At 31.5% G+C, this 26,189-nt stretch overlaps 1 protein-coding gene across 4 annotated transcripts in view; it reads left to right on the top strand.

Moving 5' to 3' along the window:
- LOC127290911 (uncharacterized) overlaps positions 1-26,189 on the top strand; it is a 36,527-nt gene extending 10,338 nt beyond the window's left edge. The window contains exons 1-3 of one of the 4 annotated variants that reach the window (XM_051319750.1): positions 422-796; positions 21,425-22,713; positions 25,989-26,189. In XM_051319750.1, coding sequence (XP_051175707.1) covers positions 21,426-22,713; positions 25,989-26,155 — 1,455 coding nt within the window. In that variant the 5' untranslated portion in view covers positions 422-796; position 21,425 and the 3' untranslated portion in view covers positions 26,156-26,189. The other 3 variants (XM_051319752.1, XM_051319749.1, XM_051319751.1) reach the window with 3 other exon arrangements.

Raw genomic sequence — 26,189 nt, 5'->3', positions numbered from 1 at the left:
TTTGCGTAAAATTTTTACTTTTTTTTGTATGGAAGATGAACTCATCATTGCTTATATATATATATATCCATACAGATACGTATACATATGTATATATATATATACATACGAATCGCTTTATATATAAACGTGCGCACGAGAATTGCGTTAAACGTAATGTGGCTCCTGTGATTATCACCCCATCACTTCCTCTTATTTCTAACCAACCATTTCTATTCCCCAACCATGCAAAAGTTGTAGAGCACCCTTTTCAACACCCCCCCCCTCCCCCCGCCCTTCTCCTCTCCCAATTTCACCAAACCTTCTCTTTCCCGTCAACCCCCCCTCCTCCATCACACGGCTCGCAACTACCCCCCCAATCCCATACCCTCACAGATTACCACTCCCCCCCCCTACCTCCCCCATTGCAGTCATACTGGTGGATGGCAGTCGCATTGCAAACAAAAGACGAGCGAGAGCGCGCGCCACTCATCGCTCTCGCTCGATGCGACAGCGAGTGACGTTCTCACCCTCACCCACCCCCCTAGCCCCATTCTACCCCTTTGCTAAACCCATCTCCTTTCTACTAAACCACCACCACCACTACCCGATCTTTTACCCCACTAGTCATCATCCTCATCCTCCTTCTCTCTTTTCTCCGTGAGTCCCCCAGTTAACCAACCACCCATTGCGTTGTCATCCCTCCTCCTCCTCCCACTGTCCCCCCCCCCTCGGTGTGCCTATTCGAATCTTGGTGGTGGTTGTAGTGAATGCTTTGACAGTGAATAAGGGGAAAGAGAGTGAAGGCTTTACAGAGGTAGAGATATTCCCATCCTACTTTTAAACGCACACAAACCAGAGTTCTCTCTCTCTCACTCTCTCTTCGAGTTGTCTGTTGTTATCACCCGTTATTTGCATCCCTTCGTTGACGCGGGGAAGGTGGAAATTCTAAAGGAGAAAGGGTGAGGTGGGGATGGTAAGGAATTGGTTGCATGGTGAAAGGGGGAGGGGAGGGGTGATGCGAAATTCTCCGGAGCTTACATCCCGGGAAATATTACTCCTCTGCTTCGAGTAAAGCGTATCTATATAGATGTGTATATATAGCTTGAGATCAGAAACGGTTCCTCCGAGCGCTTCCCAATTCCTATAGAGTCTTGCAAACTCGCGCGTCTTCCTTCTCTTCTCGCATCTATACCTTGTCAGATGTCTCCCTCTCTCTCTCTCTCTCTCTTTCAGCAGATTTTTTCTTTCGGCCTGTCTGCGCGACGACATTTTTCTCTTTTATTCAAATTGGCTTCTTCTTTCTTTATTCTACACAGCATCAGTATATATATAGGTATATTTGGAGCTTTTGTCATTTTTTTTTTTTGTGACTTTTGTCATAAAGCTAATTTTTATGAATTACTTATTAAAACTTCTGACTTTTGAGGAGGATTTCTTATTTGCATTATGGAAAATAGTTTTTGTAAATTAATAGAGATTTCTTTAAATTAAAGATATGCTGAAAACAAAAAATAATCTCTACTCTCTTAATTTGAATCAGAAATTTCACTGGTAAATAGACAGAAGTCGGTTACTGAATCATTTAGTAAAATTTTCACTGAAAATCAGTCATATATCACTGATTTCACTGGGCTTGAATAAGGTAATTTTTTTAACAAAACCGTCCATATGGTGTATTAACCTAATTTGGGTATGTTGAATTCAATGGTGTTAGCCATTTTTCGAAATCTGATCAAGTTTAGAAAATATTCGTCATTTTGTATTATTTTGGTCCATTATCAAAATACATAATTTTCCTAATCAAAAAGCATAAAATTCACTTGAAATACCTTCCTCGGGGGCTTTTGGGGTCGCTGATTATGAATCCACTGTTAGTTTTTCTAAATTCAAAATGGCGGACCCAATATGTCCAACAAATTTGCTTGAAACTCGTTACTCGGTGGTTTCTTGGGGTCCTTGATACCAAATTTGTAAACAGCGAGTTCGAGTAACGAATTTCAAGTGAATTCCTTGAATTTTTAAAAATTCATTCGCCATATTGGGTCCGCTATTTTGAATTTTGAAAAACTAACACTGGATTCGTAATCAGCGACCCAAAAAACCAAAATAGCCGACAGATTCATAAGAAGAATCTTTTTATTTTTATGAAACTTTGTATCTGAAAGTTTTTTGGGTCTTTGATCATGAATTAAATGTCACATTTGTAAATCTAAAGTCAAATTCGTGCGTCCCAAAAAACACCTAGATACCAAGTTTCATAATCTAATATCCGACATTTTGAATTTTAGAAATCTGATCACAGATTTGTAATCAGCGACCCTAAAAATCTTTATATATTAAATTTTTTTGGAGAAATTAGTTTACTTGTAAGAATATAGTTGGTAAAATAAGATTTTGTTGTTGATTCTAAAACAGACGTTACTTCGATTGTGACAAGATTTTTTCCTCAGAATCTCTATAAAATTTAGAATAATTCACTTAATGGAATTTAGCAGGTTTTTTTTGTCATAGTAGTAGAGCCGTTTTTCTAAGTGAATTTTTAATATAGTTTTTGATTACACTGCAAAAAGAAGTATTTTAATATGGCAGTCAACTTTTTAGTTATATATTTGAATTCAAATGTTAATAGTATCTTAGTCGAGGGGGAATTTACTAGTTACAAACCTGTACACTTGACTACCGGTATTACACCTCATATTACCCTTATTACTAAGTTATTACACGTTATTACAGAGTATTACACATTATTACAGAGATATTACAGATTTTTTTTTATTACACGGTATTACACGTTATTACACAAGTATTACAGGAAGAGTGTACACTTGACTACCTGAGTAAATTCCCCCTCGATCTTAGCCAAAGTGCTTTACATATTTTCGATAAAAAAAATTCTGAGATTAACTATATGAACTCTTATGTAAGATTTTTAATGTACCTATTTTATATTGTAGTAATTTAAAATTTTGACGTAGCCCGTGCAGAAATTTTGACCGGGCCCTGGCCAGGGCCAGACCGGGCAAGACCGGGGCCACTTCGGGAAATCTGGCCTGCCCCCGGCCTGGATGAAACAATAAAACCGACCGGGGCCATGGCTCGGGGCCCGATCTGGTTCCCTGCTGGGGACCCGACCGGGGCCATCAAATTTTTCCCGATTTGACCACCATTCAAATGTTTGTGGTATGGTAAACCATACAGTAGTCATCTGCCTAACAATTTAGAGTGGATATTGATTTGGTCTTCAGATTCATTAATTTCGTAGTTTGAATCAATGTCGCCTGGTGTGAGACAATCTTCCATATGGGAACTAAGCGAATCATATTGTTGTCCTAGCTGTGAGCTGATATTCTCATTAACATTCGCATCTTCATGATTTGAATCATCTGAAGCTATAAGGCATAGAATTATGTTTAACGTACATGAAAATAGTTGTTATCATTATTATTATATAAGAAAGAAAGATCATTCTTATAAAACTAATTTCGATCGAGTGATAAATTCATACTTATACATATTATTATTATAACAAATGTAAAAGAATATATAAGAAGTCAGATGTAATAAAAGAATTTTTAACTTCAATTCGGGATTTTTTCAAAGGAATACTACTAGAACATTTGTAAAACTATAAAAATAAAAACAATATTTATAAAGTTAGAATACAAAATCTCTATTTTTAGGTTATTTTTTATTTGGTAATGTAATATCATGTGAATAATATTTTTTACTTACGACTTGATATATTCGGCAGAGATGAAAATTGAGTTGACAGTCGATGTTTCCGTACACGTTTCGTACTTTTGTGTTTTGGCATATTATTCACAGAAATAAATAATTTATGTATCCAAAATAAAACAAAAGTTAGGCCAAGAAGACTAGAAATGGGAGGTACCGTACGAATACGTAAGAAAAAGGGTTTTCTGAAATAGGCGGTTGCAAGTCGCGGTAGCCTTCTGCGCAGACTAACTGTTGACTTACCATCTGGCGGTAATTCAGAATAAGATATTAACACTGATTCTATACGTACATATATGCTTCGGTAAAATAAATATCTGCTTTTTTATTATCACCTGTTCGTAATATGCGCAGGAGGCTACTGCGTCTTGCAACTTATCCGCCCATTTCAGAAAACCAAATTGTCACGTACCCCCACTACCTAACGTGTACTTCCTGTTTCTATAGCCTTCTTGAGTTCTGCACTCCTCTATAAAAATTTATTTTTACTTATCTTATTATTGGGGCAACCCGGCCTGGCCACGACCGGGGCCACTAACATTTACTGACCCGGGGCCGGACCAGATAATCTGGCCGGGGCCAGGTCGGAAATCGGGAAGAAGGGTGGAAATTTCTGCACGGGAGGGGAAGGTGGGTGAATTGGAGCCCCTTAAGGAAAATGAATAAAAAAGACCGACTTATTTCTATAATAAAATATTGTTTCGGTCATATTTTACTCCTCCCCAGGCGGATATTTCCAACTGGCGCGAATCCCAGCCAGTACCGACGTCGGTATGATCGTACTGGCTGGGATCCGCCTGCCATCCGGCTCGGTACAGGCATTATACCGAAAAGTGACTTGGCCAGGAGCGCGCTGGCATTCTACTGCGTGACAACCGCCTTAGATCAAAAATTATTAAATGATATTTTCAATAAATATGAATAAAAAAATATTAATTAATTTGCAAAAGACACATTTTAATGAAAATTTATCAATAGTTCACTTTACACATTATTAAATACACTTATTGATATTTTTTATTATGTACACATTTGAAAAATCCTATCGTTTGGGGGTTCGAACCTACGCTTATAATCGAATATTTACGCACCGAAATCACGCACGCTAACCACTACGCTAAACTAGCATGGAATTTTTGGATTGTAAATGCATTCTTGAAGTGTTACTAGATTAAATAAAAATTAAAAAATTCTTACCCGGCAATGAACATTTTTTAAATACGAACTGATGTTACAGGTATATATTAAATATTTTATTCAATGTATATTTATGAATAATTAAATATTTTGCCTAAAAAAAAGTTTGTTATATTTTTATCATTCTATTTTTTAATATTTATTTTATTAAATAATTTTAGTATGAATATTATATTGTGTAACAATTTTCAGAAACTAGAATTAATATATAATTAACCAAAATTAGGTTCTTTAAACTAATGTAAAATAAATAGACTGTATAAATATAAACCTCAATTAATTATATATTTGATATAATTATTAAAGCTAACTTTACTACAAAACAATTTAAAGTTTAATTTAAAAATTAAATTAATTAATAATTAATTTGTAAATCATTTATAATTTAGAAATATATATATCTACTAGGGGGCTATGCCCCCTGCGCGCTTCGCGCGCCAACCCCATCCCCCCTCCTCTCTTCCCCTCCCCCCACCCCAAATTTAAAGGTTAAGATCGTTTCAAGACTCTGAATATAGCCGCAAGTCACCCTTGTCGTGACTTGCGGCTATATTCAGAGTCTTGGAACAGCGGCGTTGGCGGCGATATCTTTTTGTAATATAGGTAGATATATATATTTAAAAATAATGATTAAATAATAATATTATAATTAAATTAATTATTGTAATGATTAATTAATCACAGAATATTTAAAATAAATATATATGATATTACATAGAAAAACATAATATTAATTCAAGAAAACCCATATATTTTTCCGTATTTGATAAAATATTTTCTTGATCCAAGAAAATTAGGGAATGGTTTTCTTGATTCAATACTATTTTTTTTGCAGTGAACTGATGATGGGAATTATAATATAATAATTATTGTTGAGATCCAGCCAGTACAAACCTAACGTCCGGCATTCTTCCGACGCCCCGTAGAAAAATGAGATCCGCAGGCGGAACAAATCCGGTACGAAGGCGGATCCGAAAGTCGGAGCTGAATTTGTACCGCGTCGTTTGTATTTTGGGATCCGAATCGTTACAGACCATCGGTAGGGGAGACCGAGGAGGAAAGTAACAAAGCTTATAACTTTTAAACAAATTATCGGATAGACATGGTTCAAACATATTTTTAGTCGGCACTGTTCCCCCTTCCTCCTCCATAGTGTGTCCGAGCCTGACAGGAAAGGTTAGGTCTGATTCCGGTGTGACGTGCAGAAAAAACGTCAAAAGTAAGTTTTCGTTCAAATTTTCAAAGTCTCGTATTTCTTTAATTTTATTGTTTTTCAAAATGTGCCTTTCGTTATTTTGTAGCCTTATTATCTGTCTTTAAGTTGTGCTTAAACAAACAATTTAACATTTGTGTAGTTTTAACTTTTTTGTTGACATACAAGAAAAAAGCGACCGAGGAGGAAAGTAACACGCTACTTTTCTCCTGTTGTCGATATTGTCCATGTTTTAACTAATGATTGAAGCAAATCGTATTTAATTTTACGAATAACAGAGATTTATTTAAGAAAAACCTGTGATCTAGGTAAGCATAAAATATCTTTAAGAAAAAAAATGAGCTAAATTCATAAAATGTTCGAAATATGTGCTAAATATGTCCCAAATATGTGCCAAATAAGTATAAAGTGTACTTAAACTTTTATGTGTTCCTAATAAAAATATTTCTAATTAATAATAGTCATTAGTCTAAAGAATTTTACATAATTTTATACTGTTACTTTCCTCCTAGGAGCTTGTTACTTTCCTCCTCGGGGGTGAGGAGGAAAGTAACAGATGAAGAGCTTGCGTAAAAGTTATACTGTGAACTGTCAATTTATTATAAATGTTTAATTCAAATTTTATTTAAAAGGTGAATGTCCAAGCTTTCATTTAATATATTGGACAAATTTATCCGACAAATATTTTTAACGTTAGCATAAAAAAACTGATTTTTGTTACTTTCCTCCTCGGTCTCCCCTACTGGCGGTCTGTACGGGTACGGTTCTCAGCCGGTTGTAAACTCCGACATTCGTCCGACTTTTCCGCCTGGGTCTTGTTATTTATCTTTAATTATAATTTATTAGAAATTAAGAGAAAGAAGGGAAAATTGCAAAAAAAAAAAAATTTTCTAAAAAAATGCATTTTATATGCACGGAAAAAATTTGTCGCTTAGAATTTACGCGACTAATCGAGAAGTCTCGGATCTAAATGAATATTTTGCTCAGGTTATAAAAGTTCTATAACTTTGACAGATACTGTAGAAGAAAGTCGAAGACTTTTTAGAAACCTAGTAGCGGAAAAAAAGTCTCTGAATTATTGTATAACAAGTGTTTTAGAAACTTAGCGACTTGGAGTTATAAAAAAAGTTATAAAACTGTACATTCGGTTATTGAAATTATTCAAACAAATGATTTTGAGTGAATATTATTCACACACATATATATATAATTGAAAGTTATGGAAATAAGAAGTATCACTGACGAATCAGCCCCGTTCAGTGTTTAAAATTCTCTTGAAATTCTGTGCGGTTTCACTATGGAGACGAATATATATAGATATATAGATAGGGATTTTCATGGGAAGGTGCGGGAGACAGAAGAGAAGTAACGAGAGAGTGGCGAGCAAAGCAAAAGAAGGATCAAAATGTAAAGGAAGAGTTTGCGTTGAGAGCCGACAGATTGCCGCAGGGACAAATAAGAGTGTGTATATCCACCACAGTAGGTATCCAGTCCAAAGCGGTGACGCGAATTTCGAGTAAATTGTTTTCCACCCCCCTTTCTCCTTCCCCTCCACCCTTTTCTGCATCTCTTTCAAACACATTCGTCTCTCGAGATTTACACTCGAAAATGTATGGAAAAGAGATTCCTTGTTATATAAATATATATCGTGAGAGATATATATGCATGGCATATAGATATATATGTATGATCGAAAACGATGTACCTACAATTGTAAATCATTTTAAAAAAAAGTGAGAAAAAAATATTTAAAAAAATATATATATAAGGAAAAGTGGACAACAGTGGATTAGTGGTTTACAGTGGATCATTTTATACTTTTCTGGAAAATGATTTAAAAAATTCTACACTGAAAAAACAACTATATTCTAAATTTACGAATATCTTTTTGGCGACTATTTAAGAATAAAGAAGATATTCTTAAATTTAGAATATGTATAGTTTTTTCAGTGAGTATAAATGAGTTTAAATACTTGTAGTATATACCTACAAATCAGTAGTAAAAGACAGTAATAGTCAGACAAATTTAAATCTTTATTTAATTTAGGTCACTGTAGTAAAAACTCGATACAGTCAGAGTTTTTAAATTCTTCTACAATTTTATAGGTAGACAATTCCTTGTAATTTTAGTAACATTAGTAGTAAAAGTCAGTTTCAGACGAAATAAAACGGATTTTTGTTTTAAATAAAAATTCTGTGTCAAATAAAAAAAATATACTCTCTAAATCTGAATTAGTAAAAAAGTTTACTATTTTGAATTAGTGACTCACTTTTTGCTTCTCAATTAGTAAAATTTTACTAATTATTAGTAACAGTTACTAATAATTAGTAAAATTTTACTAATTGAGAAGCAAAAAGTGAGTCACTAATTCAAATTAGTAAACTTTTTTACTAATTTAGATTTAGAGAGTAATAATTTAGATTTCGAAACGTTGAAGTAAACTTTTATTGAACAACAATGGTCCGAATGTTATCGTTTTTATTCATACGAAACCTTCTAATTAATATAATTCTTGGATGTTAAACATTTTAATAAAATAAATAGAAAATTTTTAAAAATTTTATATATTTTTCAGCAAAAAGCGTTTATACACTTTTGTCCCTTTTATAGTCGACCAATTAATATCATTTTAGCTCTTGAAAGTGGTCATCCAAAAGCTTTTCGTGTAGGAGAACTTGTTAACGAGAAAAGGGATGAAAGGTGGGAGAGCAACAAGAGAGGGTGAGAACTTGTGAGTCAGTATGGAAAGGGTGTCGCTAATACACTCTCTCAACGTTCACAGATTGATGCTTCTCCCTAATCTGTATCAAAGTTCACGATACAGCAAAACTTATCATCTAGCATTAACAGATTTGTCCCTAATTCCTATATGATTAACAACCATTTTAGTTCTATTATATTTATATGTATATAAATCCATTTTTAACAATGTAATTAATTACATTAATTAATTAGATAAATAATAATAATAATAATGTGCGATTCCACATGAGATTTTCACTTTTTCAGATTAGGTTAACCGATTGCAATGAAACTTTGGAAGTATGGTACTTATACAGTTAGAATAATCTTTAACGTAAATTTCAGCTTAAAATATTTATTACACTGTAAAAAAAGTACTAAAATAGTACCGATTTTATGTATCAAAATAGAACCAAATAACAATTTAGTACCCAAAGTCAATTTTTAGACATTTTCGTAAATACTGATAGATTTGGATAAAATTTGTCAATTGGGGATCTTCTTGGTTTCGCTAATTACGAATCTTAAGTCAGATTTTCAAAATTCAAAATGGCGGATCCAATATGGCGAACAGTTTTGTTAAAAATTAATAGTTTCTTATAATACTTGGCACCTTGGGGTTTTAAGGTCGTTTATTACGAATTTGAAGTCAGATTTTTAAAATTAAAAATGTCGGACACACTGTTAAAAATCGTGCTTCAACTTTTCACTAAAAAGATTGAAATAATATATTTTCAATCTTTTTAGTGTAAAGTTGAAGCCCGATTTTTAACAGTGCACAAGATGGTGAAAATTTTTTTTATAATTGATAGTTTTTTATGAAATACCTATATATATAGTTTCTGTGTGTTTTTGTAGTATATGATCATTATCAATAACTCCAAGTAGCCGTAGATACCACATTTTTTTAAAAATCTACCAATTTTCTAAAAAATTTTCACCCATATCGAAATCAGACATTTTAAATTTTGAAAAACTGACTTCAGATTCGTTAACAGCGACCCTAATAACAACTAGGTACCAAGTTTCATTAAAGATATCAATCTTTAGCAAAATTGCCCTGCATTTTGGATTCGCCATTTTCAATTTTCGAAAATGGCGGACCCAATATGGCGTCTAAAAAAATTTTTAAATTGATTAGATTTGCAATAAAAATGGTTCCTTTAGGGTTTTTGGAGTCGCTGAATCTAAATTTGAGGTCAGATTTAAAAAATTCAAAATGGCGGACCCAATATGGCGGAAAATTTAAAATTGATTCGATTCGTTCAAAATTTGGTACTCGGTGGTTTTTGGGGTCGTTGAATAAAAATTTTATATTTTTTTGGAAACTTTTTTTTGACCGTTTTGGGCCCACAAACGATTTATCTACTAGACTGCGAAGGGGTTAAAGCATTTGAAGGAAATCTAGTAAATTTTAAAAAATTTCATCCACCATTTTGAAAATCTGACTTCAGATTCACAGTTTTTCTGATGATATCAAATAGAGTTTGTAACACAGGCACACAAAAAAAAGTCAGGTCTCAAAAAACACAACCCCATATTCCTATGTTTTTGGGGTCGCTGAAACCGAATATAACCATGAAAAATTTTTTTGCCGACCCATTTTCCCGCAACCACCCCCTTGCACCTACTCACGGGGGTTGGAGTTTCAAATTAAAAAAAAAATCGAGTAGGGTGTCTATTCCAATGTTTTTTGGGTCGCTTAATCCGATAAACATCACTAAAAACAAATCCTTCCTTCCCTTAGTCCCGTACAACCCTCTGGGAGGGGGTTAAAATTTTAAATTTCACAAAAAATCAAGTTCGGTGTCCAATCCTACGTTTTTTGAGGCGCTGAAATCAAAAAACACCACCAAAAACAAATCCTTTACCCCCTTAACCCCCTACAACCCCTGGGAGGGGGTTGGAGTTTCATTTTTCACGAAAAGTCGAGTACGGTGTCTAATCCTATGTTTTTTTGGTCGCTGAAACCAAAAAACATCACCAAAAATAAAGTTTTCTAGAAAGTTACCTATGATTACACAAATACGCACCAACAAAGTGTTATGGAAATTTATTTTTCTACACTTAGCGCCGTGAAAAATAAAATTCCAACCCCCTCCCAGGGGTTGTAGGGGGTTAAGGGGGTAAAGAATTTGTTTTCGGTGGTGTTTTTTGATTTCAGCGACCAAAAAAACATAGGAATAGATACTGTACTCGACTTTTTGTAAAAATTAAAATTCCAACCCCTTCTCAGGGGGTTTTAGGGGGTTAAGGAAGGAAAGGACTTGTTAGGTGAAAAAAAAAATTGTAAATTAATTTCTCTACTTAAAATGCAATTAATTTTAAAAACTTTAAAAAAAATGAAAATAAATGACAATATATCTCTTCTCGGAAGGCGGATAGCACACGCAATAATCTGTCGCGATATATTGACAACCGTTTCTCCATCCCCTCGCGCAGAAACTCCTCCAACACGTGCCGTGAAAACCACATTTACACTTACGCATGTCCCGTTTGCATTTCAACCATCCACATATATATATGTGTGTGTTTCACTATCCCTAAAAAACTCATTCAAATACATAGAAACATTAAATTCACATACACGCGGAGCGAAAAAAAGTGTGTGATACATATATATATATTCGTCAAATGGAACATTTTTTAAAGTCCATATGCAGTATAAGCCTCTTGGCAAAAATGCATTCGACTCACATAATCACAAGTCTTACATATAGAAATTCACACATAGACAATTTTTATTCGCATATATATGTATATAATTTTTTTTTTTTTTTTTTTTGAGTTGCTGTAGTAGGATATGTATATATATATATATATATATATATATATATATATATATATAGAAATAAACTCAGGACTAACACCACGAGAGAAGCTTTTCCTATATATCTGTTTTCAACATTTTTTTTCTTTTCTTCTTTTTTTTTATTCCCTGTGCACCCCCGTTGAGCCTCTTTCGAGCGGCCCTATACCAGCTCGCGATACTCTACCCTCATACTTCCACCCCCCTTTACTCTTTTAGTACGACCCTTGTTCTCTCTCATTTCCACAATCTGTCTCTTTTCCTCTCTGTCCTCGCCTCGAAATGTGGCATTCAACAGGGCTTCTGTACGCGCGCGGGGGTGATATTTCGTGGTGGGGGGTGGTTACGGCGTTAAGGGTGGGAGGCGGTTGAAAACGAGGATGGGGAAATGATGCGCAGATTGGCCGGATCATCTCAAAAACCACTACTCCCCTCTCTCTCTCTCTCTTGCTGTGGTAAATTCACCCTCCCCTTCCCCTCACCCTTCAGCCTCACTGTCTCTTAGTCATCGCTTGAAAATTTCTCTCTTGAACCAATGCGAATGAAATGATTTGCCCTCTCTGTTACACCCTTTCTAGGATTGTATACGTAGTGAGGCAACCCTGCGTTGGGTTGGGTGGGTGGAATACAACCCTGCCACACTCTGGCATCGCCACCGCAGCCACCGAGAGTGACTGGAGTTCTCCGATTATTATCTTATTTGCCGGCACGGGCTACACGCGCCCTTACGCCTACGGCATACACATATACACAAATCTCGTTATTTTATTTCGGGGAATATAAAAAATTTTTTTTTTTTTTTCAACAATATTGTGAGAAATTTTTATTTGGAATCTATTGTCAATTATCTCTGAATTCATCATTTACAGTAAGGTAAGAATTTTAGAAATTTTTCGAAAAAAAAAATTTTTCACACCCTTGGAGTGATTTTTTACTCTAAAAATGAGTGACAATAGAATCACTCACACTGGAGTGATAAATTTGCATAGAAAATGTGAAAAATGAATTGTAAAATATAGAGTCAGTGTTTATTTTCCTGTTTGTTTAGTTTGTACTTCACTAAGAGTTGATATTCACTCCATTGGAGTGAAATCACTCTTTAATGGAGGGAATTTTTACTCTACAGTGCGAGTAAAAATAATGCTGAGGTAAAGAATTTACTAGGAAAAAAGTGTTGAAACAATGCAAATCAGTTAAAAGTTAATTTTAACTCAATTTGGAGTAGAAATTTACTTTATTAAAATGTGTTTTCACTCAAAAACGGAGTTATTTGCGCACCGAAGTGACAAATCTACCAAGAAAAAATTATGGGTCAATGTATAAAGTCGATTCAGTGTATATTTTATGCCAGTAGTGAATTTTAATTTGATTTGGAGTGAAAATTTACTCTACAAGAGTGAATTAAAAAATTATTACGGAAAATATGATGGTTTAATGCAAAAATAAAATTTCTGTATTTACTTTTGTGTTTTGTTTAGTGAATTTTTACTGGATTTTATGTTATAATTCACTTCTTTAGAGTGAGTTTACACTCCAATGGAGTGAATATTTACTTCGAATTGGGTAGAAGTGAACACTAGGTGCAGAGAGTGACGAATCTACTCCAAAAAAGTGATGGCGCAATGCAATAAAGTAAAGTCAATGTAATTCGACTCTAGGAGCTAATTTTAACTCGACGTGGTGTACAATTTTACTCTGTTAAAATGACTATTCACTCTTAAATCATGTTATAGTGTAACTATTTGCACCGTAGTGATAAATTTACCATAAAAATATTATTGCTCTAGGTAAAAAGTCAAAACTGTGTTTATTTTATACTAGTAGCATATTGTAACCTGATTTGGAGTGAAAATTACTCCATTAGAGAGCGTAACAAAACTACCCCGCAAATGTGATGGCTTAATGAAAAATTAAGAATTTTGTATGTATTTGTTTAATTTTTTTTATTCTCTGGTAAAAATTCACTCCGTTAGAGCGAGCTTAAACACTAATAGAGTGCAATTTCACTCTGTATTAGGTAGAAATAACATTAGTTGCATAGAGTAACGAATCTACTCCAAAAAAAAGTGATGGCACAATGCAAAAATGTCAAGTTAGTGTAATTTCATGCTAGTATCTAATTTCATTTTAATATGGAGTACAAATTTACTGTACAAGATTGGATTTTCACTCCAGAAAAGAGTAAAAAATGTTGTCATTTTCCCAGAATGAGGAAGGAATACTAAATAAGTAATGTCTTAATGCAAAAAAGTTGAATCAGTGTTCTTCCAAACTTGTAGTGAATTTTAATTTGATTAAAAGTGAAATTTCACTCCAACAGAGTAAATTTTCACTTCCAAAAAGGAGTTACAATGTTTCTACTTCTACTTGCATCAAGAAAAATTACAGTTCGATGCAAAAAATCGATTTATTGTTTATTTTAAACCCAATAATAAATTTTTAATTTATTTGGAGTGAAAATTTACTCCATTGGAGTGAGTAACAAATCTACCTCGTAAATATGATTCTTAAACGTAGAACATCGATTCACTGTGTATTTGCATGCGTTTGTATAGTAAAATTTAACTTAATATTCGAAGTGTCTACTCCATTAGTATAATTTTTAACTCAATTGGAGTGATTTTTCACTCATAATTGAGTACAAAAATAGATGTTTTCATCGCATTAATTAGTCAAAATCCGAAAAAGTCGAGTCATTTTGCTTCCTCGTGGAGGAAGCTATTTATTTTATGCTTGTAGTAAATTTTAACTCTACAACAAATGCAATTTTACTCTATGTGAGTGAATTTTCACTCCATGTAAAGAGTTACATATCTAGCAGAGAAAAAGTTTTTGCTTATAAAAAGTGAATAATTCAGTGCTTTTTTAATGTTTGTAAAACGTAACTAAATAGTATAAATAGTTGCACCGAAATGACAAATATATATCGAAAAAATTACGACAGAATGAAAAAAGTCACGTAAACGTAATTACACAATTTTAACTCGATTTAAAATATAATTTCACTCTCCAAAATCATCTTCACACCGTGTTGGAAAATTTTCACTCATTAAGAGTAAATTTCACTCCTTGTAAATGAATTTTTATTTCACTTTTAGTGAACCCTTATTTTTTAAATTTTCTGTTGGAATAATAATAAATATATAAATTATTATTAATTTATATTAAATTATTTAATTTAATAGAATAAAACAAATTCTGTACTGTTAAAGAATTGATAGAAATATTTTTCCTGATTTACGGTAGTAACGTTCTCTAAAGTGTGATGTGAAGCAGTAAAATCCAGTTGAGGTTCAAGTAGAATAACCCTAGTTTTAGTCAGACACCGCGTAAGAAAACTTGGAATATGTATCTGCTTACTTTAAGGTCATGTGATTGTTGTGACTTCACATGTAAATATTCTCTGAAGGTTTTTTTTGCAAAATATGTGCCGAAGTATATGAATATTTTTTTAAAAAAATTGTATATTTGAAGATAAATGACTGAAATCCTACTGCAACCACATTGAATTTTCACCAAAAATGTGTAATTTTTAAAAAATAAATTTTTTGACAAAATATTAATATACTTTGGGATATGGCAACGAATCCTTATATATATATTATTTTTGAGTTTTCCACAAAATTTTACCTCAATCTATCAAGCACTTTGCAAAAAAAACCTGCGGAGAATATTTACCTATGAAATCACAACAATCACATAACCTTAAGCGCATTCTAAAAAAATACTGTTATAGTCAATACACCCCGACGTAGGGGTATATTGGCGCACGAGTTAAATTTTTCATACTGTATAGAGTTATACATTAAATACAATTAATTACAAAATTATTTAAATTTATATGATTTTTCAATAAATTAAAATGCAAATATACAAATTGTCAGATTCAAACAATTAAAAGAAAAATTTTGAACTTCAGTATAGTGGAATAATTTATTTTTAAAGAACTTCTTTTTGCAATAGAATTTAGTACGTATGTGTGTGTGTGTGTGTGTGTGTGTGTGTTTCTCAACGAATATTCCGCGACCCAGAGACTCGCACATTTTTTACATGCAAAGAGGTCGTTTTTATGAAAGAACTCAGAGTCATAAAAACGTTTCTGCGGCCAGTAAAAAGCGCAGTAACTTCCGACAAAAACTGTAAATGTGAAAGACGCTCGCTTTTCCAGCACTGTTGACACACCTATCATTTTACAAAAATAAATAAAAAAAAAAGAAAGAAAGAATGAAAAGAAAAAATATATTCTTCACCACGCAATATTCCAGAGTTTACAGACCATAATAAATTTCAATCAAGAGCTGAAATTTTATATGTAATTTTTAATGTTTTATACATCCGATTGAAAAATTATATATACTTATAGTTTTAAAATAAAAAACTATATATAAAACTTTTTTATTTATGGTCAGTTGGGGTAAATGGGGACATAAGAGGTATTGGAGCTTAATTTACAGTTTTAAAATGAAGTTCAACGTCAATATTTTAACCTCAGATCACCTGCAAGAGGTTTTGAGTATTGCCAAGCTTTTATTTTGACATTTGGCAGCAAGATAAAAAAAGTTATCGCTCAATGCATAAATACTTGAAAATCAAAGTCAAACTGTTTCAGTATATTGTCTCGCATTTCAAAGAAAACAGACTTCAAAATCATACCAAATTTTTTTCTTATTCCTTATGACTCCCGTAACAGAAATTCACTTGAATTTTTTATTTTTGTCAATTTGGTTAATAATAACAAGCTGTCCCCATTTATCCTGAGTTTTCAAATTTTTGTGGTAAATGGGGACAGCTTGTCATTATTAACCAAATTAACAAAAATCAAAAATTCAAGTGAATTTCTGTTATATGGAAATCATAAGAAATAAGAAAAAAATTTTGTCTGATTTTTAAGTCTCGTTTTTTTCCAAATGCGAGACAAAATACTGAAATAAAATACAAAAACCAATCAAATTTAATCAATTTTTAAGTTCGTCCCCCATATTACAAATTTTTTCAACTTTCTTCATCCCTTAATATAGTCATATACTTAAGGGGTTACACCACTTTGACTCGCCCAGAAAATAAGCTTTTTCAACAATTTTTATTGAAGAATAGAAATTTTTTTAAGAAAATTAAAATACAGTACTCTCTAAATCTGAATCAGTAGAAATTTTACTAATGCAATCAGTACTTTTCATTTTGACTGAAGTTTCAGTTATTTTTTGAAATTTACTAATATAATTAGTGAATATGCAAGCAATAGAAAAGAACTTATGTACACCGAAAAAAAAATCCTCTTGTTTCAAGAGGATTCCTCTTATTTCAATGCATATTTTCCTCTAGTATATGCTGCAAAAGGATGTCCTCTAGGTTTAAGAGAATTCTCCTCTATGTAAAATTATTCCTCTTAATTTAAGAGGATACTCTTATTTTAAGAGGAAAATATCATCTTAAAAAGAATTCTGAAATAATAAAAATGCAATCATCTAATTTGTTTGTCATAGATATAATCTATAAAATTAAAAGGAATAAAATTTGTTATTCCATGATTTACATCTATTTGAGTATAAATAAATTGAAATTGATTTTAATTTTTTTGAATAAATCAACTAAATCTATTTTTAATAATATTTTTATGCGCAAAACATATAATTCATTAAATTTGAAAATTTATTTCAAATAAATTTTGAAATAAAATTAAAATAAATAAAAATCGTAATAAAATAAATTTTTAAATAGCATAACCTCAAAATTATTTAAATTTTCTTAAAAATTACTTTTAAAAATTTCTTTTACCTTCAAAAATAGGCACGTATTGTGTAAGTTGCAACTCTATCAAGATATTTAAAAGATTATTATCCATTTTGGTTTATTCCCATTTTTTCACACAGAAACTAAAACTTTTTCACGCATGATATGCGATTTATGACTCGACGTAAATGATATGACGCAATCATCTTTGCGCATGAGCGACTTTTTATGGGAAATCCTCTTAGAAGTTAGAGGAATATTCTTAAACATAGAAGATTATTCTAAATTCTAAGAGTATTATTTTTATTCTAAAAAGATTATTCGGAATATAAGAAGAATGCTCTAGAATAGTCCTTTTGTTTCGATCCTCTTGAAATTAGAGGAAAATATTCCCATTTAAAGAGTAATACTCTTGTTTTAAGAATAAAATTCAAGAGGATTCTGTGAGAGGAATTTTCCTCTGAATACAAGAATATTTTTTTTTTCGGTGTAAATCAGAAAATTTGTATATAACATAACCTTTAAAATTAACTATTAAATCAGTAGATTTTGTGGCCGCCGCCATATATTTATATTACTGATTCAATCAGTAATTGATATTTTACTAATTGAATCAGTAAATTTCTACTAATTGTCAGCTGCTTAATTCTCGCTATTAATTAGTAGATTTCTACTGCTAATCAGTGAAATATGACCATAACTTGGTCTAGAATTGAGCTAGATAAAAAAAAGCATTAGTTTTTGCAACTTAAAATCTAGAGGAATACGTAGCCGTTATAAAAAAAAATACATTTTTCGCAAAATAGCATCAATTTTAAGGAAAAAGTGCTTATTTTTGACAAAATTTCGTTACTTAAAGTTGTCTAGAAAATTTGAATATTAATATTTCGAAAAATCCTTACGTATTCCTCTAGATAATTATATCACAAACAAAATAAAAAAAAACTAAGAGGATCAATTGAAATTTGTGGCAGGTAGAGTGCCCACCGATTTTTCAAATGTAGTTTTGAGAAAAAGGGGTTTCAAGTTTTCTTAACAGTTTGGTCGTGATTAACAATGATTAAATTAAAAATTACCTGTAATCAGCTACGCCGGGTCCATATAGCATATAATTTCTATGCCTATAAGGTGTACTTTAAGCAAACAAAATTTTTTTCAGATTTTTTAAAAATTTCAAAGTGGTGTAACTCCTTAAGGAAACTTTTTTCTTAAACCTTTCTTAGAAACTATGCTGTAATTTCCAGAAAACTAAAATGATTCACTGTAAACCAACGTGTTTTAATAAAAATTTCGAGTTTTTTATTAGTAAAAAATCGGTAAAATTAATTTACCAGCAGAATATTTATCTGAATATATTCTGAATTTTTTCAATTAAAACAAAAATTTCGTTTCGAATCCAAAAAATTTTATTAAAAAAAATTACATAATAAGATTATTTTTATTAAAATACATATAATATAGTTTATAAATGTATCCAGTTGGGAAAAATAGTGAATGGTAACTTTTCTCATATTGCTTTTATTATATGGAATATGAACAAGAGAGGGAAAATTTTATTTGCGCTTCACTATCGCGCGCGAGAGAATGCAAATGTCCGCGCGGCGACAGAAATTGAAACAATCCGCCAATTAGAATCGTCGGCATGACAGGATTATGCAAATTTTCATGCGAATAGGCGGACAGACTGGCAGCTGGCGCTCGCTTAATTCAATCCCCGAGTTGTCTTATGAATCGTAAACCGCACTGTGAAACTGAAACTGCACCGTCACTGCGCGCTACTGTCATATATATATATATATATATTATATATATACATCGCAGCATCATATATATATACATAGTATATATGTATACATATATATGTAGTCATCAGTATTTGCTTTCCATCGATTTATAAAGAATAATATACCCCATGTTTATACCAAATCGTGTTTTTATAAATTTCTTAAAAGCACTATCCATATACTCAAAAATAATTTAACAGAATTTCTAATTGATAGAATTTTTATTTGTCCGAAATTGCAAATGACCGAAACAACAATCGATTTCGGCGCGATTTTTAAAATCAACCAATCACAATTTTATGGATAATTTTTGATTGGTTGATTTTAAAAATCGCGCCGAAATCGATTGTTGTTTCGGTCATTTGCAATTTCGGACAAATAAAAATTCTATCAAATAATAATTCGAGGAAATATCAAATTTGACTCAATGGAAATTATATCTAATGAAAAATTCTATTAATTGAGAATTTTTCCAATTATAATTTTTAGAAATTATTCATGCATCCTGCCCTCTATTTTAAATATAGGTCAAAATGTGGAATTTTTTTGCTAGGAAATTTGTAAATTATAAATTTGAATAAACAATAATTACCTTTCCATTTGAAATTAATTTTCAAAATATAGATATAATTATTTATTTCGTAAAGAAGTTTGATTTTAAATAAATCTATATATTTAAATGACAATCTCGTTATATTTGAAATGAGAAAAAGATCGATATTACGTTTTTCTCTCTCTCTCTCTCTCTCTCTCATTAACAAGGGTGAAACATGCTCATATTTATCGCTAGGAGTAAAACTGACAGCAGTCCATTTCCGGTGCGTCCTGCCTGTCTGGCTGAACATAATATCTGACGAAACAACGTGGACATCGTTTGTTTGGGAAACAATGGACCGAAACAATGCCCATTCCTCTTCTTGTGTATGTTGACACCGATACAGTATTTGCCACATTCAACATATCCCCCTTTTCAACGGTTACGTATATATATATACATACATAAACATGTATATATGTATATGCCTTCTCCAAGAAATCCTCTCTTGTGAAAACACTGAGATGTTCCATATTTGTCGCGTGAAGCAAAAAAAAATTTTTAATTTCAATCCTACTCGGGGATTATTTTCGAGTTTCTTCTTCTAGGTCGTAAAAAAAAGAAAAAAAATTATGATAAAATTTCACTGCAAAAATAAATATCTTCAAACAATGTACTTTTAAAAAGTTTTCTATACCTAACCATCTTCAAAATTAATGAATTTTAAGATGTTTTTGATAACTTTTGCGGCAAGATTTTAAAAAGTAAGTCTTATAAAAACTTTTTTTCTAACTTTTTCAGTGAACAAATTTCTACATAGTTCCTTTTTAAATATATTGTGCAAAAATTACATCGAAATCAAGACTAATTTAAAATTTTTGTTAATATTGTTCCTATAAATGACAATAATTTCTTTTTTTGTTTAATTAAAATTTTTTTCTACAGACATAGACAGATACATGTAGGTTTTAAAATTTAATGAAAAATTGATTTCAACGAACAGTCCAATATATATATATATATATATATATATATATATATATAGACAGATAGATATATAGGTACCATATCATTCAATGCAATCCGTGTGCCTTTCAGATGTAAATTAATCCTATTGATGTTGCATCGCTGGCATAGGGGAAAGGATTACTTTGTAAAACGATTACGGCAATGTAACAAGAAATATTTATATGTCTGCTGCAGTTTGTAACTTCAGATTTTAGTGTGCAAGAAGTACCAATTTTCTTGTATCAATGGGTTTTAATGAGACATGCCCAAATTATTTTTCTACTGATTTAAAAAAAACAATAGTAATTAAAAAACGTCTGGTCGTTAAACTATTCTGAATATAAATAAAGTGGTGAGGAGCACAAAATCTTTTAAAATTATTTTCTTACATAATACTTGAACCACCCCCTTATGAGAATATTAGGATTTGGCACAGAACACATCTACAGGCTTTAAGATATTTCAAAGGCAATCTTCTCAATTAATTTTCCCGAACAATAGAATCCTCAATTTAGTGTAAGTTCTTCATCTTGTAACCCGTCCTTAACAGAGTGTCTCAGAAATATTATATTATTATAATCTACAAAAATCAATCCCCCCTGTAACAATTTTTAATATTTCTCAAATTATATACAATTATTTTATAGCGATTTTAATTAAATTGCAATTTATTTCAATTCTATTGCAGAATGACAACGACAACAGGCGATCCATCAACATTGAAAACTCCAGCGTCACTTTCCAGTGGCGATTTGGTTTCACGACTTTTGGCAGCGACACCACCCTATCTCTACAATGTTCCACTGACACCAAATAGTTTTTTCTTCAGCGAAATGCTTCGATCTTTTGTTCAAGCCAAAGCCGAAGCAACGCCAATTACACCCACGCCAGGTACACCTCGACGAAGAAAAAGATCATGGAGAGATACACGAGATCGTCCTTTGGAATTAACAACAAAAGAACGAAATCATCATCAACATCATCATTCAACTCAACAAAATCATCAACAGGTAGAAAAATATTTTCACACCCAACAACTACAACAACATCATCAACAACAACAGCAACATCTTCTAGATTCCCCTCATTTGGATAATCAAACAAAATCCCTCGAATCATCATCATACGATTTAGAAAATAAAAATCTTCCCCTCAGCTTAGAGCAAAAAACCCAAGAATTTAATAATGAAATATTAAAATCAATCGATGATAATAATCGCTCTGAATTTAAACCATCAAAAAATTATTTTGCCGATCGTATTCCAAATTTACAAGAGACAATATTTTCAACAAATGAAATACAAAAAGTCAAACCAGAAGAGGTAGAGAGAAATTGTACTTACAGTGAAAAGGATAATAATTTAGAGGATCGTTGCAATAAAACGACAGCAACAACAACAACAATAACAACAGCAGCAGCAACAACAACATCAACAAGTAATAATGAATTATCATTTCTCGCTGAACAAAAAAATAAACTTGATTTTAATGCGAGAAATTTTTTGCCAACATTACCAATAAGAGGCGATGAATTACAATCAACAGTTGCTAAAGGATTTGGTCTTACAACAGGGAATGTTCCAAATCCTGAATTTTTGCCAAATCCCCTGTGGTATCCACCTTATCCAATATCACAATCATATCCCGGTATTGATCCATTACATTTTTTTATTGACCTACGTGTATCGGGACACATATGGGATCGAAAGTTGAATGCAGAGAGGCAATTGCCTTTCAAGAGTAAGCACAGCTCAGCTTTTAGTGTACCCCAAGCAAAGGAGTACAATAATCGACCATTGAATTTAACAAGAGACGAGGCTTCATCAACATCGAGATTATCTGAAGAGAATCATCAGGGGACGCATTATATTTTGAAACATATCACAAAAACCTACAAAGATATTAAAGAGGCTGAGAAAGATTCAAGGACCGAAATCACTGAAGTGATGATTGAAGACGAACCACGAAATTCTGAAGGTAATTTTGACTGTTTAATTTTTTTTTTATTTGTTTCTATAACAATTTTACCATGACAATAATTTGAAAACATGATTTTAACTATCAACTAGTGAAATTTTGTTATTTTTTCAATTATGAGAATCAATCAAATATAAATTGACGAGGGGAATTTACTGGTCAAAATGAAAAAAAAAAATAATAATAACTCAGATTTACAAGGTTTTGAACCCGAGCAACAAAAACGAGTTTTTAAGGTAAATTTTTAACGTTGAATTCGAATAAGCAGTCAGTTTTTTCACTGCACGTCAGGTTTTTGAGAGAATTGCAATTTTAATTTTTTGCTACTTTAAACAATTGTTACTGAAAATCGAAATTAACATAACTCGATATCCACTGTCGGTAAAAAAGAACAGCTCTTACTCGATGAATGGCTTATTTCACTTTCTCTGATGATCTTATTATTTTATTTTCATAAAATTGCATTTCTCACATAATTCTGTTATATTTACAATTTCTTTACGCTCTTTTATTCATACACAATCAATTTTTGAACATTTAAAGTGCTAATTCTTTATTTATACGTCATTTTCAATCGAACGTATTGAACTATCTATTGGAACAGATTCAACTTAGGAATTCTATCTGTTAAAATCCAAATACATAACAGATTCAACATATCGCAGTGCAATTCGTTTTCCTGATTCGTGCTATCGGAACTTTTTTTACAGGGAATATATAGCTATTAATAATATAAATGTAATAGATTTAAGTCGAATGACTTTATGTCAGTAATTAATTAATTTTTATCATTAATTCTACTTACCTTTAACAAAATAAATTTGTATGACACAGAAAACTGCGAGAACTGCTAAAAACTTTATATGTACATATATTGTAACGTATGATTTTAATTTATTATTGATTTTTATTTTTAATTTATATTATTTATTATTATATTTTCAAGACAGTCAACGTTATCTACACTTTTTAATTATTAATTTTGACAAGCGCCAAGTTATTTTATGGAAAAGAAACTAAACCTAAAATGATAGTTAAATGACCCGCCAAGTAAATTTTATAATTCTAATTATGAAAAAACTAAAACCAGCTCAGGAATTCCATTGTTACTTTATAGCAACAATAGACCGTGGAGAGGGGGGGGATAAGGATAAACACCATTAATTAGACACAATTTATAATTATAACACTATTTATTAATTATTAATATTCACTTCAAATTTTAAAAACAGTTAAATAATGGCAGAAGGACGAAAGATAAGATTTATATTTTATTTATTCAATTGTACTTTAATAATAATGAGATCGATTCTGAAGGAAACGACTCCTAATTAATTTATTGGGATTCACTGTCCATTTGAAGACGACGATAACGACTCGTCTCATTTTTGTAATTTTTAAATTTTAATTATTTTACACGAAAAAGAATAGAACACAACTTAACTCTAAAAACACCAGGATGAGAATGAGAGTAAAATGGCTGACGAGTCAAACTCGAAAGCGTCGCTAAACAGCGGTCTCTCTTTTCGGTTACATTGATCAATTAATATTCAATAATATAATACCCGCGACCGATAATCGATACGCAGTCATCGGTAACGCAGATTCCTACACTATCCGATGTTAAATTGATTGATGCGAGAATTCCATAGAAAATAAGCTGCCAATAATAGTTTGACAAATCGTCAACAAAACAGCAAATTCGTCTTCCTGGTGTTCTTGAATATTCGGGACTCTCAGCCAAATATATACACCAGGAAGCACTTTCCTCGATGACTTCTAATTTCAATAATGGATAGTGATGTCCTCAATGTCTTTGTGACCCGGCGAGAATCCTCAGTGACTCGCGAGAGTTTTCATAACAGAACGAAAGAACAAATCAGAACCGAATTTATTTATTACAAGCTGACTATTAATCTGACAACTTTGGCAAGTTAAACAAAATGAAACGACCCTGGTGTCGTTTATTTACAAAATTTATTTTAATATAAATTATTATTAAGCTATTTGTACACGACAAAATGCCGCGTTACAATATATATTTATATATAAAAATGGCGAAAAATGTAAATATTTGACAGCGCCATCTCAAGCGAAATCATAGCATCAACTCCCGCCCTTTTTTGAATAAGTCTTTAAATTTTTAACTATGTTGACATTTTTTGTTGTGATTTAAAAAAATTTTAATTATTGCGCGTTATTACGCAATATTACTCGTTATTACACATTACTACTTGTCATTACTCGTTATTACAAAATAATACATGATATTAAGCTAATTACACGGTTACTACAAAAAGAGTACTTTTAAAATTAGGGTAGGAAAAAAATTTTTGAATCTTTTTCAAGTAACTATGCATAAGCTTAATGGCAGAAGTCCTACACTGAGAATAAAAGCACTTGATGTTCGATTCCCACCTTGAAAATTTTTTTTTCCACAAATTAAAATTTCTGTTATGTTTTATCGATTTTATTCTTATCAATATTAACACACGCATAGAAAAAGTTTATTGTAGCAGAGAAATATTTGCTGTACCATTAAATTACGTTAGCTAATATAGAGACAGAGAACAAATTTGCTGTAGGGTCAAGAAAGTTTGCTGTGACAGTAAATTTTTAAAAATTAAGTCTGCTATTGTTTATCACAGAAAATTTTTTCGTTGTCATAGTAAAAAATTTAACTGTGGTTACTAATTTTGATGGATCAGATAGCAAACATTAGTTAGCGTCTGTAAGCAATTTCTTTTTTTCCGTGCATATATATATACACCAAATATAGTTAAATTTTTGTTTCAATAAAATATCAGTAAATATTTCTTTGATTGAAAAATTTATTAATTATATCTGTCGGTAGCACAATACATTATAGTTTTATAAATTTTCCAAATTAATTAAACACTCAGAAAAAAGATATATTTGAACCAAATATACCATTTTTTTATATTTACCCAATTTTTTGGTTAGTCCAAACAAAATTTATTTAATTCAAATAAATATTTATTTGAGCTGCCGGATCAAAGAAGGGCACATAACTAATGTAATTCAAATGGGTTATGTGCCCTTCTTTGATCCGACAGCTCATTTGATCTAAATAACTGTTTGGTTTATTTTAATAAATTTTTGGAACAAAGAAAAAATTTGATTGAGCTAAATAAACGTCTTGAAATATTGTACATTAAAATTAAAAAAAATGAAAAGAAAGTTAAAATACTATACCCTTTTCTTAATCAATTAATTAATTTTCAATGGAAAACGTTTTGTTGGAATTTTTCTAGAATTGGAGTCGTCCAAAAAAGAGGAAACAAATAATTCTGCATCAAATCAAGAGGAGGAAAAGAAAGATCTTCGTGCTCTCATTGGTCTCGAACTTGTTGTCGATTATGTTAAAGAGCCAAAAGGTGAATCCAGTAGTTCCGAATGTTCTCCACAAATAAGAGAGTAATATTTCTGTCGAGCATGTGATGAAAAAAAATAAA

The sequence above is a fragment of the Leptopilina boulardi genome, unplaced genomic scaffold (assembly GCF_019393585.1).
Source record: "Leptopilina boulardi isolate dan_hultmark-lab unplaced genomic scaffold, ZJU_Lbou_2.1 LbouV2_95, whole genome shotgun sequence".
NCBI classification, from domain to species: domain Eukaryota; kingdom Metazoa; phylum Arthropoda; class Insecta; order Hymenoptera; family Figitidae; genus Leptopilina; species Leptopilina boulardi.
The sequence above is the reverse complement of the archived record's forward strand: the minus strand, read 5'-3'. Positions and strand labels throughout refer to the sequence as shown.